This window comes from Pinus tabuliformis, chromosome 6 (assembly GCF_031772625.1).
Source record: "Pinus tabuliformis cultivar Carrire ecotype Pingquan chromosome 6, CPIR1, whole genome shotgun sequence".
In the NCBI taxonomy this organism is placed as follows: domain Eukaryota; kingdom Viridiplantae; phylum Streptophyta; class Pinopsida; order Pinales; family Pinaceae; genus Pinus; species Pinus tabuliformis.
The window spans coordinates 7,789,501-7,807,327 of record NC_142292.1 but is presented as its reverse complement, the minus strand read 5'-3'; the positions used below and the strand labels follow the sequence as shown (position 1 = coordinate 7,807,327).

The 17,827-nt window shown below is 36.4% G+C and overlaps 1 protein-coding gene across 4 annotated transcripts in view; it reads left to right on the top strand.

The window, feature by feature from the left end:
• The window catches only part of LOC149256948 (IQ domain-containing protein IQM3-like), a 119,769-nt gene extending 103,281 nt beyond the window's left edge, over positions 1 to 16,488 (top strand). For all 4 annotated transcript variants that reach the window (XM_089413219.1, XM_089413226.1, XM_089413210.1 and 1 more), the window contains exons 8-9: positions 9,778 to 9,879; positions 15,561 to 16,488. In XM_089413219.1, the coding sequence (XP_089269345.1) occupies positions 9,778 to 9,879; positions 15,561 to 16,211 (753 nt within the window). In that variant the 3' untranslated portion in view covers positions 16,212 to 16,488. The remainder of the gene's footprint in view (positions 1 to 9,777; positions 9,880 to 15,560) is intronic.
• Positions 16,489 to 17,827: the final 1,339 nt, after the last annotated feature.

Sequence of the window (17,827 nt, the reverse complement as noted above, 5' to 3'; positions counted from 1 at the left end):
GACTAGTAATACATTTTCCTTGAGGAAAGATCCCTACAATGGTGTAGGTATATACAGTGAAGGAAGAACCATGTGGATTTCAGGAAACATATACTGCTAGGCTTCTTTCAAACTCATACATTCTCACTCCTTTAATGTTCATTCAACTTCGCGAATGAAAGTAACTTTTCCATTCATTTCTTGGTCCTTCAGGGATTGCTCAACTTGTTTGATGAAATATTGGAATTTATGATACCAACATCTCATGGAGTCTGTGTACTGAACAATTGACCCAGCCTGGATCCAATGCAACCCGGGGATAAGATTTTACATTTTTCCAGGTATTCCTCTCGATGGGGATAGGATTTTACATTTTTCCAAGTATTCCTCTTGATTATAATGTGAATTTGCAATAATCTATATTTATTTATTAATTTTTATTAATTTTGTAACTAGGTTGAGCCTAGGCAGGTGCAAGCCCATCTATTAAGATGGAAGAACGATCTATCCATTAGTGGGATGCCAGCACTAGGATTGTGGGAAGCTCCGTCAAGCTTGGATGCCCTAGGGATAGTTTGATTCCCCCAAAAATGGTTTCCATTCTCAATCCCTGCCCATGAGGTGTGAACCTGAGACCTAGTGGGGACTAAACCTCACTGAAATCTATTGGCCTACACCTTACGGGTCAATAATCTATATTTATTATTTAAAAGTAAAATAAAAACTGGTGGTGCTTTTATAATTCACTTCTATTGAAATACATAATTTTGCTTTTATGTGTGTTTATTAGCACTACAAAAATAACACGTTCATCTAAGTTATATAATAATAATAATAATAATAATAATAATAATAATAATCTAATTTTAAGGCCTCCACATAGTGATTTGACTGCTAGAGTATTATTAAAGTGTAGGGAAGTGTACATGCTTCTACCCCCTGGATTTGAACCTGTAACCTCTCAATAGGAAATGCATGCTCCTAACCATTAAACCCATTCAAATTGTTCATAAATCATTAAATAAACGAGAGAGATTCACTTCTGTGCATCACCAATGAAACTCTTTTTTAATTACAGCACTATTTGTAAAAGAAACCAGTAATAATACCCTATGCTTCAGCAAGACTCAAAACCAGATTTAAACAGAATCACACACTGCCATTAGTTACAAGTCTAAACTATTTTTATTTATAATAATAAAGAGCAGAACATGACCGTTAAACCCCGAGGATTTTATCTTTTGATTTCCTTTGCGAGTGTTCTTAATAGTTGGCTTAATTAGTTAGGTTTGTGTGGGTTAGTTATATCAGTGGTTTTGCATAAGATTTATGGACTCCTTGCTATTTCCTCACCTCATAGATTTTCAGAATTGTATTTTTACACATTTCATTCGAGTTTCCTTAATTAGTGAGTAGTATTTTCCAATACCTATTTGATAATAATAATAATCTAATTTCAAGGCCTCCACATAGTGATTTGATTGCTAGAGTATTATTAAAGTTTAGGGAAGTGTGCATGCTTCTACCCCATGGATTTGAATTTGTAACCTCTCAATAGAATGTTAATTTTTCATAGGGCTACATTGTTCTTTGCTTTGATAATTGCATTTCTTCATTAACAGATTGAGTTCACCCCATAACATTATAACATTATTATTCATCAGCATATGCAACTATGTAGAAAGAACAATGTCATCATCATCAATGCAACGGAACATACAAGAACAATAGAAGAAAAACATGCAAACATAGAGACACCAGGATTGGTCGAAGACCAGGGAAAAACCCACTACAGGCAAAACCCTTAGAAATTATTCTTCTTCTTAGATCGTCATCAAATGATTAAGCAAAAGAGAGTACAATGATCCACATCTTTATCTATGCAACAAAACAACTAGAACATCCATAATATGACCTTAAACATGCTTATACTCAAAGACCTTGATTCTGAGAACTGTAATGCACTGTCACTGATTGTAGTCAACTGTTGAATATGGTTGTCACTGAGTGGAATCTTCGGAATACTGATACTTCATCTTTTGGTCTTGGATGCATGCATAGATACTGTGTGCGAGCATCTAAGGCTGATATGGATGCTCTCTGGAGAACTGGATGAGTGCGTCTAGGACTGATCTGGATGTTCCTAGGAGAACTGCATGTGGGCGTCTGGGGTCCAACTGCACTGCAGAAACCCTAGCCTCCTGGACGGTCCCTTAGAGACCCTGTGCAAGCATTCGACACTGATCTAGATGCTCTCAAGAGAACTGGATGCAAGCGTCTGCGACTGATCTAAACTGCGGAAACCCTAGCCTCCTGAACGCTCCCTTAGACACCCTATGTGAGCGTCTTAGAATTCCCTATGTGAGCGTCTTAGGAGGTGTCATTCACAAGCCTAAGCTTGTCTCGAACAACTGTATTGTCTCAATATATGGGAGTATCTTAGTCCCAACTATATATATGGGATTCTTTGTCATCGCAATGTATCCATGTCATATTCAGATCCTGATCAGACGGAACTAAGGAGCTTCTACATCTTGCCTCGCAGCTAGCCACGCTAGCAACTTCATTCTCAATCTCTGTCGAGTGTAAAGCTATGGAACTTTCATTAATAATATCATGGCATATCTCATATTAAGGAAACACTCTTATGTGTTTATCAACAATAATCTCTATTAACAACAATACATCCCTGTAGTCACATATCATAGGAGAAATATCTCAGCCTCAAAAATAGAACATCTCATGCAAACATTTCAAAGGATGTTCGGTGGCAACTCTATGTGAATGAAGTGGCTCAATCATGAATTTATTCAGGTTCTATGCACATCAAGTATATATATATATATATATATATATATATATATATATATATAGATGGATGTTCAAAGACGGAACATCAATGCTTCAATCAACTGTCGGATGCCATGTCAAGTTCAACAACATCTTGAACTTCAAATCGGAGTGTCCAAGGATTTGCATTTCCATTATTCAAAAACATTTTTCAATAGCTTTGCAATATAGAATTTCTTTCCCAAATTTCAGAAATCGATTCATCATGCCATGATACATCATTTTGAGCTTCAGAAGCCATCTCCCTCTTACTTAGTTCATCAGAGGCTCATCACCTGTCAAGAGTAGACCATTAGTATGTAAAACCAAAACCATAATCAAAATCAAAGCCATACCTTGGAACTCATCATCCTGACTTCATCAGATAACTGTCAAATATGGACATATTTGGATCGAGGAGCTTTCTTCATGCAATGCTCTCTGCAAGCATAATGCCTTACTAAGCCAACATAATCAACCTTACATAAATAATGTTGTATCAACAAAGTTAGCTCATTAGAGTTTAGAAGTCAGATCAAAACTATTATCAAAGTCATCAATATCATAGTATCAATTCTTTCAACCAGGTGACAGGTAGAGCTCATATCAAGTCTTGACTTCATTTATTATCATGCCAACAAGTTTGTCATCTATCATGCAATATCAATCCAAAACTTCATCAAGTCATTCTCATAATCATAATACAAGTCATTTCTGTCACTAGATGCAAATGCATACACCAAGGATAAGTCATGCAGGTTCCATCTTCATACTGAATCACAACTATCAATACTTCAACCATTGTGTTAGGAACAAGGAGGCCAATACAAAACCATTTTTCTGAATACTCACATAAGTCATTGAAGGTTACTATGCCCACATAGCAGTGATATCAAGGCATTGTCAAATCAAAACATTAATCATCAAGTCAGGTCCAATTTTTTTATCGTAGAGAGATCTATAGTCCAAAACCTATCTCAATATCAAGTCAGAGTTCTAAGTCATTGTCAAGCATCATGTCAAAGATCCAAAAACAATTCATCCATATCAATCGACTAAATCATGCCAAACTCTTGTAGCACAAACTTCAAACATAATGACATATCTATATGTATGTCCTGGTCACAAGTTCAGTCTTCATGTTCATATTATGGTAAACATTCAAGCTTTTCCTGCTTTCAGATCTTACTGTTATTTGCAACACTTTTGTAGTACTAACATCTTCTAGGTGAACATCTGATTTTATGCACAATACTTCATTTTTCAGCAATTTAACCCAACAACTTCAGAAATCAGTTTATAGTGGCAGAGTATGTCAGAGACACTAGAGTTCAGACAACGTTAGAAAACTTCAGATGATGGTCAACTGTAGTCAAACCCCTGGACGCTCCCTTCATGTTAGCATGGGAGCGTCTTTAGCTTCCTGGACGCTACTTTGGCCTTAACATGTGTGCGTCCAGGGACGAAATCTCCCAGTTCTGTCCCTGCGTCCGGAACAAAAACCTTAATTTTGTTGGAGATTCAGATCTGTGACATGCTGTAGATGTCAACATAAATCGTACTACAACAGTACAAAATGCAAATATTAATATGAGTAAGAATCTAAGAAGAGATTCTCCCTCTGACTGGGAATCTACTTCATTCATTTTCATTCATGTCACCAACTTGTCTCTATTAGTGTCATGCAACAACAGAGCTGTTAGATCATAAACATATATCTATCATGGTCATCAACATCATGTCATCAATCTTTCATCAAGGGTTAGACTTGAAAGATTAGGGAAACAGACAAATGTGACATCATATCTCAAAGATTATGAACACAATAACACTTTCTATCAAGACAATCCATCAAGTTAGGGCATTTGGTTCACCATATGCCATCAAGACATGACCATAGGTAGCAAGAGATCTAGAATATCAATCTCATAGTTATACCTCTAACATCAAGGTTACCATGCTTATCATGATCAATAGGATCAAGTTAAGTCATTCAATAAAACTTTACCAAAACAACAGGAGTGTCAATCTCTATTTACATTAGCTTTCATCGTACTTATCACAAGCATTATCAATAATACCATGTATAAGAATTAATGAGCTAACCTTTTGTGTGGAATCCATCATGTCTTATGCACGACAACTATCAAGAGTATCATCTATTGGAGTCAAGGTGCTATCCTTCTTTATAGGATCAAGATATCCAACAGATAGATGTTAGCCAACCATCAATGTATCAATGATAGATAGCCTCAAAATTCAAGAAGATCAAAAAGTTCAACAACAGGTCCATCATTTCATCATTGGAAACATAGATCCAAGTTGCTTTTATATTCATGTATGAGCCATTAAAGAAAGATATATTCTCATCATTCCTTGGGGCTTACCTAGCCATCAATGTTACTGTTGAAATACAACATATCATGCATACCTTGTGGCATTACTTGTGCACCCTTTTATTAGACATAGGCAACTTGTAGCATTTTGTCATCTTTTCATCTGGTGCCTCTTAACCTTTTTCCAGCTCTAGCCATCTTTCCTGCATTTCAAATGATCCTCAAGAAGGATCCACATCTCAACTAGGAGGTTGGAAACATCCATATACTCAAATGCATATCCATGAAGTATAAACAATAAACATAATAATCTGATCCAGTGTTGTGAAAAGCGCGATTAAATCGCGCTTTTTTTGAAAAAATCGCGCTTTTTTCCCGCGCTGATTTAATCACGCTTTTTACACGAAAAAATTGGCTATTTTTTTGCCGTTTTTTCCGAAAAAACGCGCTTTTTTCAAAAAAGTGCGATTTTTTTTCCGAAAAAAAAAGCGCGATTTTTTCCGAAAAAAGCGCGGGGTTGCCGGGACAGCACGATTTTATAATTTTTTTTTGGTTTTTCATTTGGTCATTTGGGTTTTTCCATGCAATTTTTTTTGAAAGAAACAAATAATTTTTGAGTGGGGCAGCTTAATGATCAAGTCTAGGTCCTAGTATGGATATGCTATTCATGGTAATGTTAAATTCTTAAAGTAAAAGTGACATTCTCCTTAATCTTCATTTTCATCCTTTTACTTAAATTTTTAACATTACCATGAAATGACTCAGGATGTTTGAGAGTGGTTCCAGCGTCATTGGATTTCATATGGAGAAAGTAGAATTTTAGATTTCATTTAAAATCCAGCAGACTTATCAGTTTTTCAGGATTTCAGAATTGGGAGATTGTAATGTTTCCAGGTGACACCCCCTGCTCGGGCTACCCCTGCCACCAGTAGAGGACGTGGTCTACCTCCTATAGCTCCTACTTCTAGTTCTTCAACTTCTAGAGCAATTCAGACTCCACTGCCATCTCCACCAGCACATGCACCAACATCTACATCTAGAGGGAAAGGGAAAGTTGTGGCACTGGCATTTTCTCGCAAGAGGGGCAAAGGAAATCAATAGGATTAGACCTCATTTTATTGTATATGACATTATGACATGATGAGATACATTATCATATTTTTTGTTGATATTTTGAGGCTGAGTTGGGACTCAGGAGTCAGGACTTACTATTCAGGACATGATTCAATGTTATGTGTGATTTTAGCGCTAGAAATGATATTAAACATCTTATATATTAGTTTTTTTATCATATTTATGTGTCAATGTATTTATTTTATGTTGTAGATGGTTTAGATATTAAAAAAATTGAAAAAAAATAAAAAAAAATGAATATTTTTGTACCAAACGATTTTTTCCCGTTTTTTTTCCAATTTTTCCCGCTTTTTCCGATTTTTTCCGATTCGTTCCCCGCGCCGATTTAATCCCGCTCGCGCTTTTCACAACATTGATCTGATCCATAGGTCTAAACAAAAGTAAGAAGCATCATAAGTCAAGAGATACTTATCTTCAATGAGAGGTGATCCTCTTCCTCTAGAACCAACCATCACCATCCATAGTCCACGTAACACTGTTATCTTTAATCAACCAATCAGGCCTACTAGGGATTATCCCATATAGGGCTTCATCAAATCTTTCACAAGTGCTTGTGCCTTCTCATATTGACCATGCTATATCTCATGTCTTTTCCATAAACTAGGGTTATCTTTCCATCCCGAACCTCGTAGAATCCATCAAACCCTAATAATAAAGTTGCCTAAGGTTTTCTTTGAACCCTAGAATTCTTTTAGGTCTCGACCACCTTCTTCTTGCTTCCATCAATGGTGTCATTATCGGGGTGATCTCCATGGATTTTCTTCAGCCCGACTCTAAAACGATGTTAATTTTTCATAGGGCTACATTGTTTTTTGCTTTGATAACTGCATTTCTTCGTTAACACATTGAGTTCACCCCATAACATTATAACATTATTCAGATTTACATTATTATTCATCAAAATATGCAATTATGTAGAAAGAACAATGTCATCATCATCAATGCAATGGAACATACAGGAACAATAGAAGAAACACATGCACACATAGAGACATGAGGATTGGTCGAAGACCAGGGCAAAACCCACTACATGGAAAACCCTTGGAGATTCTTCTTCTTCTTAGATCGTCATCAAATGATTCAGCAAAAGAGAGTACAATGATCCATATCTTTATCTATGCAACAAAACAACTAGAACATCCATAATATGACCTTAAACATGCTTATACTCAAAGACCCTGATTCTGAGAACTGTAATGCATTGTCACTGACTGTAGTCAACTGCTGAATATGGTTGTCACTAAGAGGAATCTTCGGAATACTGATACTTCATCTTTTGGTTCCAGACGCATGCATAAACACTGTGCGCAAGCATCTAAGGCTGATCTGGACGCTCTCTAGAGAACTGGATGAGTACATTTGGGACTGATCTGGATGCTCCCAGGAGAACTGGATGCGGGTGTCCAGGGTCCAATTGCACTGCGGAAACCCTAGCCTCCCAGACACTCCCTTACACACCCTGTGTGAGCGTCCGAGACTGATCTGGATGCTCTCAGGAGAATTGGATGCGAGCATCTAGGACTGATTTGAACTACGGAAACCCTAGCCTCCTAGACGCTCCCTTGGACACCTTGTGCGAGTGTCCTAGACTTCTCAGATGCTCTCAAGACCATAGTGTGCCAACGTCCAGGGACAAAAAATCTTAGTTACGTGCGAGCGTCCGTGACTCATAAACCCTAGACACGTGCGAGCTTTGACCCTATAGTTTCAGATCGTTTGCACGAGCTTTCCTCCGTCAGACCTGTGCGAACCAAACAATAGACGAGAGAAGAGAGTGCTTGATCATTGTGTCCAAATGAGCTTGAGGTCTCTTCTATATATAGGCTTCCATGAGGGTCCACTTGATGTTGAGGCTGACCTTTCCAATTGTACATGTGCTTAGGGCTGACTTAACCCAATATACATGAGTAAATAAATAAATTCAAAAATCAACTTCTGCTTGTCCAAATAAGATGATCTTTAGGTCGATTTTGGTCCTCTCGAAAAGAAGAATCTATTGCAATTATTATCTTCATCACATGAGCTGTCCAACGTGGAATTTGACCGCAGTTGCATAATTTTAACATAGGAAACACATGCTCCTAACCATTAAGCCCATTCAAACTTTACATAAAAATAAACCAGAGAGATGCACCTCTGTGCATCACCAATGAATTATTTTTTTTAATTACAACACCATCTGTAAAAGAAACCAGTAATAATACGCAATGCTTCAGCGAGACTCAAAACCACATTTAAACAAAATCACACACTGCCATTAGTCACAAGTCAAAACCATTTTTATTAATAATAATAAAGTAGCAGAACATGACCATTAAACCCCGAGGATTTTATCTTTTGATTTCCTTTGCAAGTGTTCTTACTAGTTGGCTTAATTAGTTAGGTTTGTGTGGGTTAGTTATATCAGTGGTTTTGCATAAGATTTATGGACTTCTTTGCTATTTGCTCACCTCATAGATTTTCAATTTTTTTTCACATTTCATTCAAGTTTCCTTAATCAGTGAGTTGTATTTTCCAATACCTATTTAATTAAATTACCAAAAATATAAAATAGATGAAATTTTAATTGTTGTCCTTTTTCTTCTGAAAAGAGCTTATTTTTCCGTGTCAATTTTGAAGGGATAATATCACAATAACCCATCAACTTGAAATACATTCCTGCCCTTCAAATTTGAACCTGCTTGGGAAACAAATGTTGAAATTAAACCATCATGATTGATAAATCATAAACGAAGATTGAAGGTTCAGTGACAATTATTGTGGGTTTTTGGTGAGCCGACAAAACCGCTGAATTGGAAAAAATAACATTATTTTAGTATTTTTAATATTTTTAATTTGAGATAGGGTTATAGCTTATATGTAATTGCATACTGTATTTGAGGGAGAAAATTCGAATACAGTATGAAACTGATTTGGATTTGACTGTCAATAATATCTTGAGATTCTCCAAAATTTGGTTGATTCCAAATGTGAACTGAATTTCATGGGAATGCCAATTCGACTGAATCCACTAACTCTGACATTATCCATTGCCAAAGCAGAGCATTTGATCTTGGTTGGTCGACATCCCTCTGCATACTCTTAGATGGAGTAAGAGTTGAATACCATCTGAGGTACATTTTGCTTCAAATATATTGAGATAGATGTATTCTGGCAATGCTTTGCACTTTTTTGTGGACTAATTATGCTGTGATTACTTTATTTGTCCCGTTGACATCCTAGTCATTATTTTAAGATAATGTTTTTTTTCCCTTGAACCTTGTATTAGGAGGTAGCTGTCCCGTAGCATCCCTTACACTGAACTGTGTAGGTATTTAGAGCTTTCTGGTGCCATGCTTTGAGTTGTACAGAGTTTTATTTGAAATATTGGCAATTTTAATGTCCTTTTCTATGTGGTTTCTTTGCTTTTTTGGATTTTATAATCATAATTGTTTTAAATCACATCGCTGCATATATTTGGAGAAGGCAATGATTATACATTGTTTCTTGTATGATGCAGGCTATTTCACCATACAGCGGACACTACCTTCCAACAGAGGAAAACCTTGACACCTTCGTCAGATTTCTTGTCAAAAATGGTGTCGACATGACTAACGTGGAGGTCAGTATTAAGATCAAGCATAATTTTACTTTCTCTTGATCCTTTGTTCTTTGCTTTATCCATTTGGCATGAGTGCGAGTTTGTGACTAGCATTATCATTGTGGTTGGCTTAATGCTTTCAACAGTTTTTTTCTATCCTTCTATTCCTCTGGTAACTAATCCTACAAACATATCGTAAACTTGATTTGGTTATCTGGGACCTAAATGTACATGAATTAAAATTACAAGGCATACACCTGATAGCCTTTGTTCCTGTAAATACTAAATATATGATATTACTAACCAGATTCCCGATGGGTATATTGGAAATTAAATAGGATATGGCATAAGAATAATGAGATTTTAGGGATAGTGGCTGTAAATTGAAATAAATGAGATTTATGCCTAAGAGAAAGAAGCAGTTGGCTTTTTGCTGGTTGTTTTAACATAGCTGCGAAGATGAATGTAAAGAATGCTTACATTTTTTTCAATGCCCTCTTTGTATCACAGAAACCATAGTGCATTTGGATAAAGTAGATCAGTTAAATAATGGTTTCAAAGTAAAACACTGGGAAGGTTCAAATGTGAACCTTGTTGTTTTGATTTTTGGGTTGATAAGACCCAGGGTTCAAATTCAAGCTTCGTAATCTTTGTTGGTCCACATTTTAATGTACCATTAGTCTCCCAAATCACATGTAAGCCGAAGAGGGCCCTGGTGACCTGGAAAAATCTTACTTTAGTGATGTGTCTCCCATTATGTTTAGTTCAAATGGTGCATGTGTCCAACATTTCTAGACCCTAGTGAATCTTTCTGAGTTTCTAGCTGTGCCTTCAAAGCTGTATTTAAGATTATTACAGAAAGATAAAGTGGTTCACCAACAATATAGAGAAGAAAAAATTATAAAATATTTGACCTGGGAAACTTGTACTAAACTTTATGTTTTGGCCTCAGTAGGGGAAATTGTATTAAATATTATTGTTGCATTTGAACCTGTAAACATTTAATTGAGGAAGAAATTTTCAAGAAAAAAAATGAATGACACAACAAGAACACACAAAATATTTACGTGGTAAAACCCTGACAGTTTGTCAAGGAAACATCCACGGGGCAAGGGATTGGAAATCTTATTGCTCAAGAAATGATTTTCCAAGTTACATTTAGCCTCTCGGGCAATCACCAGTTAATATGGGCTACTTAGTTACATAACTTCCTTTCGTTATAAAAACTGACTGAACAATTAAGTAAATTTGCCCAAATAATTATATTATTTACATTAATTGTTGTCATCTTTTTAACAATCTCCACCTTAACAACAATTTTCCTAATCCCTTGCCCATGCCCATTCATCATCTCTATTGCAAGCCAAGAGAAGCCAAACACCATCACAAATTCTCTACTAAAACTGGCTTCGTGAATATCTTTGCATGATTCTCCTGTGTATGGACCTTCTTGAGAGCTACTTTGTCGCCATCGATCACATGTCTTATGAAATGGTACCTTACATCAATGTACTTAGTCTTCTGTGATAAGCTGGATTTGTAGCCAAATGAATAACACTCTAACTGTCACATAATACATTCTCTTTCTCCTGTGTCCTTCCAATCGCATCAAGTAGACCTCTCAACTAGATTGCCTCTTTACAAGCATCTGAAGCAGCTATATACTCTGCGTCAGTAGTGGACAAAGAATTTGTTTCTTGAAGCTTTGACATCCAGCTAATTTCTCCACCTGCAAAAGTAAAGACACATCTTGTAGTAGATCACCTCTTGTCCAAATCACCTACATAATCAACATCTACATATCTGCAAACTGAACCTTCGCTACCATTAAAGATGATACAATGGTCACTTGTGCTTCTTAAATATTGAAGCACCCATTTCAATGCTCGCCAATGTTCTCCTGGATTTGTCATGAATCTACTGACAACTGCAACTGCATGTGAAATTCCAGGTCTTGTAGATACCATTGCATACATTAAGTTTCCTACTGCATTTGCATATGTTACAGGAGACATATACTTCTTTTCTTCATCAATTCTAGGACTCAAAACCGAAGAAAGTTTAAAATGGGAAGCTAATGGAACATTAACATGTTTCACATTATTCATACCGAACTTTTCAAGTACTTTCTCCACATACTTCTGCTGTGATAGCCATAGCTTTCCATTTTTTTTGTCTCTGTGTATCTTCATGCCCAAGATATGTTTTTCCGCTCCAAGATCCTTCATATCAAACGTCCTAGAAAGTTGAGCCTTTAACCTGTTGATCTCTTCCATGCTTTTGCTCGCAATAAGCATATCGTCAACATACAAGACCAAGATAATGAATATGCCATTGAAACTCTTAAAGTATACACAATGATCATACTCACTTCTAGTAAAGTTCTGGCTCACCATGAAGGAGTCAAACTTCTTGTACCACTTCCTGGGAGACTGCCTCAGGCCATACAATGATTTCCTGAGCTTGCAAACTAATCTTTTGTTGTGACCTTGTACAAAACCTTTTGGTTGTTCCATATAAATCTCTTCATCCAAATCTCCATGAAGAAAAGTTGTTTTAACATCTAACTATTCTAACTCAAGGTCAAGTAATGCAATTAGTGCTAACACAATACGAATAGAAACAAGTTTTACGATTGGTGAAAAAATCTCATGAAAATCAATACCTTCAACCTGAGAATACCCTTTTGCTACTAGCCTCGCCTTATACCTTTCGATACTTACATCAACATTTCGCTTCAATTTGAAGACCCATTTTAACATTTCCCATCCCAACAGTCTGACATTTTGATCTTTTCTGCCTTCATAACAACCAGAGCACCCTTTGAAACTTTCAACACTCCATTTTGACCTATAAACTTGTAACCTTCCAAGTCCAATACTCCCAAAGAAATCAAATTTTTTCTTAACTCAGGTATATGTCTAACATTAGTTAATGTTCTAATTGTATCATCATACATTTTAATTTTAACATTTCCCATCCCAAAAGTCTGACAAGATCCATTATTACCCATAAACACATCACTACCATTCATTGCTTAATATGAACTGAACCAATTTCTGTGCAGACTCATGTGATGAGAAGCACCAGAATCTAACAACCAATTTTCATAATTCTGAAAGACATTGCAAACTAGTAAAGCTTCATGTAACATACCTAATTCAGCAGATAAAACTTTATCAATCATACTTTACTCAACTTTATCTGCTTCCTTCTTTGGGTTTTCAACGGACTCCTTTCGTTTCCAACAATCTTTCTTGTGGTGTCCTATTTTGTTGCAGTACCAACATTTGGCTTTACACTTTTTGCCTTTTGATTTTGATCTGGAACAACTTCTTGCTTTCGCCTCTCTTTCCTTGGACCGACCTCTGGCTACCATGGCTTCTGGTGCGGAAGTTTCAATGTTGGACTTCCTCCGTACTTGTTCAGAGAACAGAGCTCCCACAACAGAATCAAATTCCAAAGATTTGGTTGTGTTCAAATTGATAGAAGTCACAAAGTGATCTCAAGACTCGGGCAAGGAACACAACAAAGTAATAACTTTGTCTTCTTTCTGAAATTTAACTTCCATGTCTGACAATTGGAAAATAAGTGTATTAAAAACATTTAAGTGTTCTGCGATTTTAGTACCCTCCTTCATTCAAAGGCTATACAGTTGTCTCTTCAAATAAATTCTTTTGGTTAAAGATTTTGTCATATACATTGTTTTCAATTTTACCCACAACCTTGACGCTGAGGTTTCTTCAACAACGCTGAAGACAACTTCATCTGCCAGGCACAACCTGATGGTACTGAGAGCTCGGGCATCCAAGTCCTTGCAATCCAAATCTGTCATGCCAACAAGTTTTTTTTTAACCCCATCTAAAGCTTTATGCAACCCTTGTTGCACCAGTGAATCCCTTACTTCTAATTTCCACAATGTAAAATTATTCTTACCGGTGGACTTCTCCACTTCAAACTTAGCATTAGTCATTTTTGCCATTTCTCCCTACTTGGCTCTTTCAAATTTTAGTACCTAGGGTTTTTCCTTACTAAACTTTCTGCCGTCTTGTTTGAATTTTAATTTTCTGGAATTTTCAGCTAAGGTTTTCCTTTATTAAATTTCCTGCTTCTTTGTCTTTTGGTTTTTTTCAACAAGGGTTTTTCAAAAATTTAACCAAAAAACTGTTTCCTTTTTTTTTCAGAATGCCAAATAAAAACTTAATTCTCTTCTGCACACAAAATCCCAACAGCAAATTTCCACCAAAAAAAATTCTTCTCCCACAAACAGAGACAATGTCGAGAAACCCTTCTCCTTTTTTTTAAGAAACTCAACAGTGAATCTTTAAAAAACCTTCATCAAAGATATCAGATGAGCAAAAACATACTCTGCCCAGTAAAAAAATATCCCTGCTCTATTCACTCCTCTTCCAAAATTCTGATTTCCCTTTAGCTGCTTCAAAAAATTTCTGTCCAAAATCCGCTGCGGCTGCTCCTTTGTCTGGATGGAAGTTTTGAGGGCTCCGGGCTCTTCAACCGGCGGCAGTGTTTTTTTAAACAAAAAATTTGCACTGCGTTTTGGCGGCGTCTCTGCTACAAGAATTTTCACTGTGTTTTATAATTGGCAGCTCTAATCGGGCAGGGCTTTCTCTCTGGTGGTTCCCTTTCTCTCCGGTGGCGGCTCCTTTGTTCGACTGGTGGCTTTGTTCAAATGATTGCTGCCTCCTTCAACGTACGGCGGTTCCCTTTCTCTCCGGCTTTGTTCTTCGACTAGTGGCTTCACCAAATTTTGACCGGTGACTTCAACAAGAAACGACGGATTTTCTGCTGTTCGATTTGCGGCTTCAAAAAAAAGACGGCTACGTTTTGCTGGACTCCAGAATGCAGCTCTATGGGTGCACACAATTTTTTTAAAACTTGACCTTAGTATGCTCACAACGACCCTCAAGTTGAGGGGATTTGCCTCACGGCTCCGATACCACTTGTTGCATTTGAACCTGTAAACACATTTAATAGAGCAATAAAGAAACTGAATGACACAACAAAGAACACATTAAGTATTTTACGTGGTAAAACCCTGACATTGTGTCAAGGAAACCTTCAGGGGGCAAGGGATTGGAAATCTTATTGCTCAAGAAATAATTCTACACACTAAGTACTTACGTGGTAAAACCCTGACAGTGTGTCAAGGAAACCTCTATGGGGCAAGGGATTGGAAATCTTATTGCTCAAGAAATAATTCTCCATATTACATTCAGCGTCTTGGGCAATCACCAATTAATCACCAATTAATATGGGCTACTTCATTACATAACTTTCTTTCGCTATAAAAACTCACTGAACGGTAAAGTAAAATTGCCCAAATAATTATATTATTTACATTAATTGTTATTTTTTAACAATTATGGCACTATGTGCAAAGAAATCATATTTATTGTCTTTCATCAAATCTCTATCATCTCATCATTCTGTCAGATCTTCTATTCTGAAGCTTCTACTTTCAAGATATCTGATGTTTGAAGGTGTTATGATCCTGGTTTTGTCAACTACCAGATCAAGCACTGTCATTTTCGTTCTTCATTTCAGTTTCTTAAATCAGTACAGTAATACGTAGCTTAATTGGCTTGTTTTAATATATATGATTCTAGATGTCATGTTAATATCATTGGAATACTGATAGAGATTTGCAAGTTTGCTGAAGCTGAAGTTGTTTTCTTTTTCAGAGGAGATCAAACGATGGGGATCTATCAAATGAATTTGAGAAGGATATCATAACGGAGAGTGGGTTGAACTCAAAAGAGGACAGAAAAGGGCAGGTTCATTGTGAGAAACAGGAAGATAACACTATTCATAGAGCACACATCGCAAGTAATGTGCTGCATGCAGAAATAAAAAATGTCCCTGAACTACAACTTAATGTGGAAAAAGAAGCCCCCGATGCCAAGACTGACATTTGTCTCACATCTCATGATTTGGTGCATGAAAATGGAATGGCCAGTGTCAAGAAGCATGAACAATTCCAAGATCCTAAAGAGAGCGCAGAAGCTGAGGGTAATGGAGAAATAAGAGAAATACATGTCCGACAAGAAAGCAAAAAGAATGTGTATTATAAAAAGAGTCTTTCAAGCAAGGACCTTGAAAATCAACTACCAGAACTTCCTTGTAAAGAATGGCTTCAAAGCTCTAAAAAACCATCAGAACCCTATCAGCTTGGCAAGCGGTCATCTGGTAAATGGACAACAGAAACTGGTCTTCGTATTGGCTTTGTTGCAGCTTATCCTGTAGAACTTCGTTTTGAGGCACTAAAGCAAGTAAATCTATCACCTAGGATCACGTCCCCTTATACTCCAAAAGGTCAACCTTTGACTAGTTGATATTTGTTCTGAACATCTTAGAAGACTCAATCCACTCCTGATAAAGGTTCGAAATGTTTCCTGTATATATAACTCCAATTTGTGTTTCTGGCATCTGCTAATTAAAACAAGGATGGATTGGTTATTTATTTCTGTTCTGTATGTGATCGGAGTAAAATTTTAACCTCAAATGAGTTATAACTTGGTGACTCCATATGGTATGTCGTAAAATCTGGACAGCATCCAATGTGTATAGTAAAGCTCAAGTTGTTAAATTATAATATGCAGATGTATAGTAGTGGAGACTTGCATTTTTGGCGGCTGAATTCGTAATGCTTTATCACGTCAGTTATTTTCCATGCTAAAAGAAATTGAAAGAACGCCAGATGGCACATTTTTTTGGATTGCTTATTTGCTATTTCTAAAACCAGAATGATAGGCCAATTGATGTTGTGTATTCATGTTTATGATGTTGGTGTTAATCATTCATATTTCACTTTATAGAAGATTGAACTGATTGTGTTAAGTTGTTCATACATTTCTGAGCAACAAACTCACTGCTCATGGTATGTAGTGCATATATATGGTATAAGAAGTGAATCATAAACCTGCCAGAAAATTGCATTTGCTGAAAAGTAAACTAGTTGAACGATTTGTGTTACCTCAAACCCTGAAACCAATCTTCTGATGAAAATAGTAAAACAACTGTTCGTTGGTGAATATTCATCCAAAAACATAATGGCAACATCCCCAAAATCCCGAGTGTTGAATTGTCTAATATCCTCAATATCTCCAAAAGCCTCAAAATGTCCAGCGTTAAATTGTGTTGATGAATATCCTTTGAAAGTCAAATTGACCAACTGAAGAATTCCATATGAGTGATCCATACATCTGAAACATTGAATTCTTAATCCATTGTCCTGAATTAATCACAATCTTCAAAATCTTGATGCAACTTTGAAATTCAAAGTATGATATCCCTTGCATCTACCCCCTTGGCAGATGAGAGGTGAGAACTCCTGGGACTTGTGTATCAATGTTATCAGTGAACTCTGTGAAAATGGAAAAGGGGTGACCATAATTTTGTTCTGGTAAGAGTTTGAAGACCCTATATTCAACTCAATAGACAACCTCAATTGCGCTTTGGTCATGCTTGAATTCAAATTGGTTGAAAACATTATTTTCTAAATATATCCTTTCAAATTGGGCTTAACTATGTCTGAACTTGATGTTAAGGCCTTTCCAATAGCGTAGTTTCCAAATTGCATTGGAAAGTACTTAACCATCCAAAATGCACTTGTTTCTTATGAATCTTCTTTCATTTTTATCACTTTTTTGAAATATTGTTTGTCTTCCTAAAATTAATGCATTGGTTAAGACCAAAACAATTCAACTCCTTATGACCAACTCAATGACAATGTTGGTATTATTTAAGCATTGTACCAAATATTTCTATTTGTTGGGTGAAAACATTCTTGTCTTTCTAATGTTCAAATTGGAATCAACCATGTTTGAACTTGATGGTAAGGCCTTTCCAATAACTTGGTTTGCAAATACTATTGCTAAGTACCTAACCATCCAAAATGTGTTTGATTTCCTTGAACCTAGCAACCTGGCTGTTTAATTCCTAGGAGTGT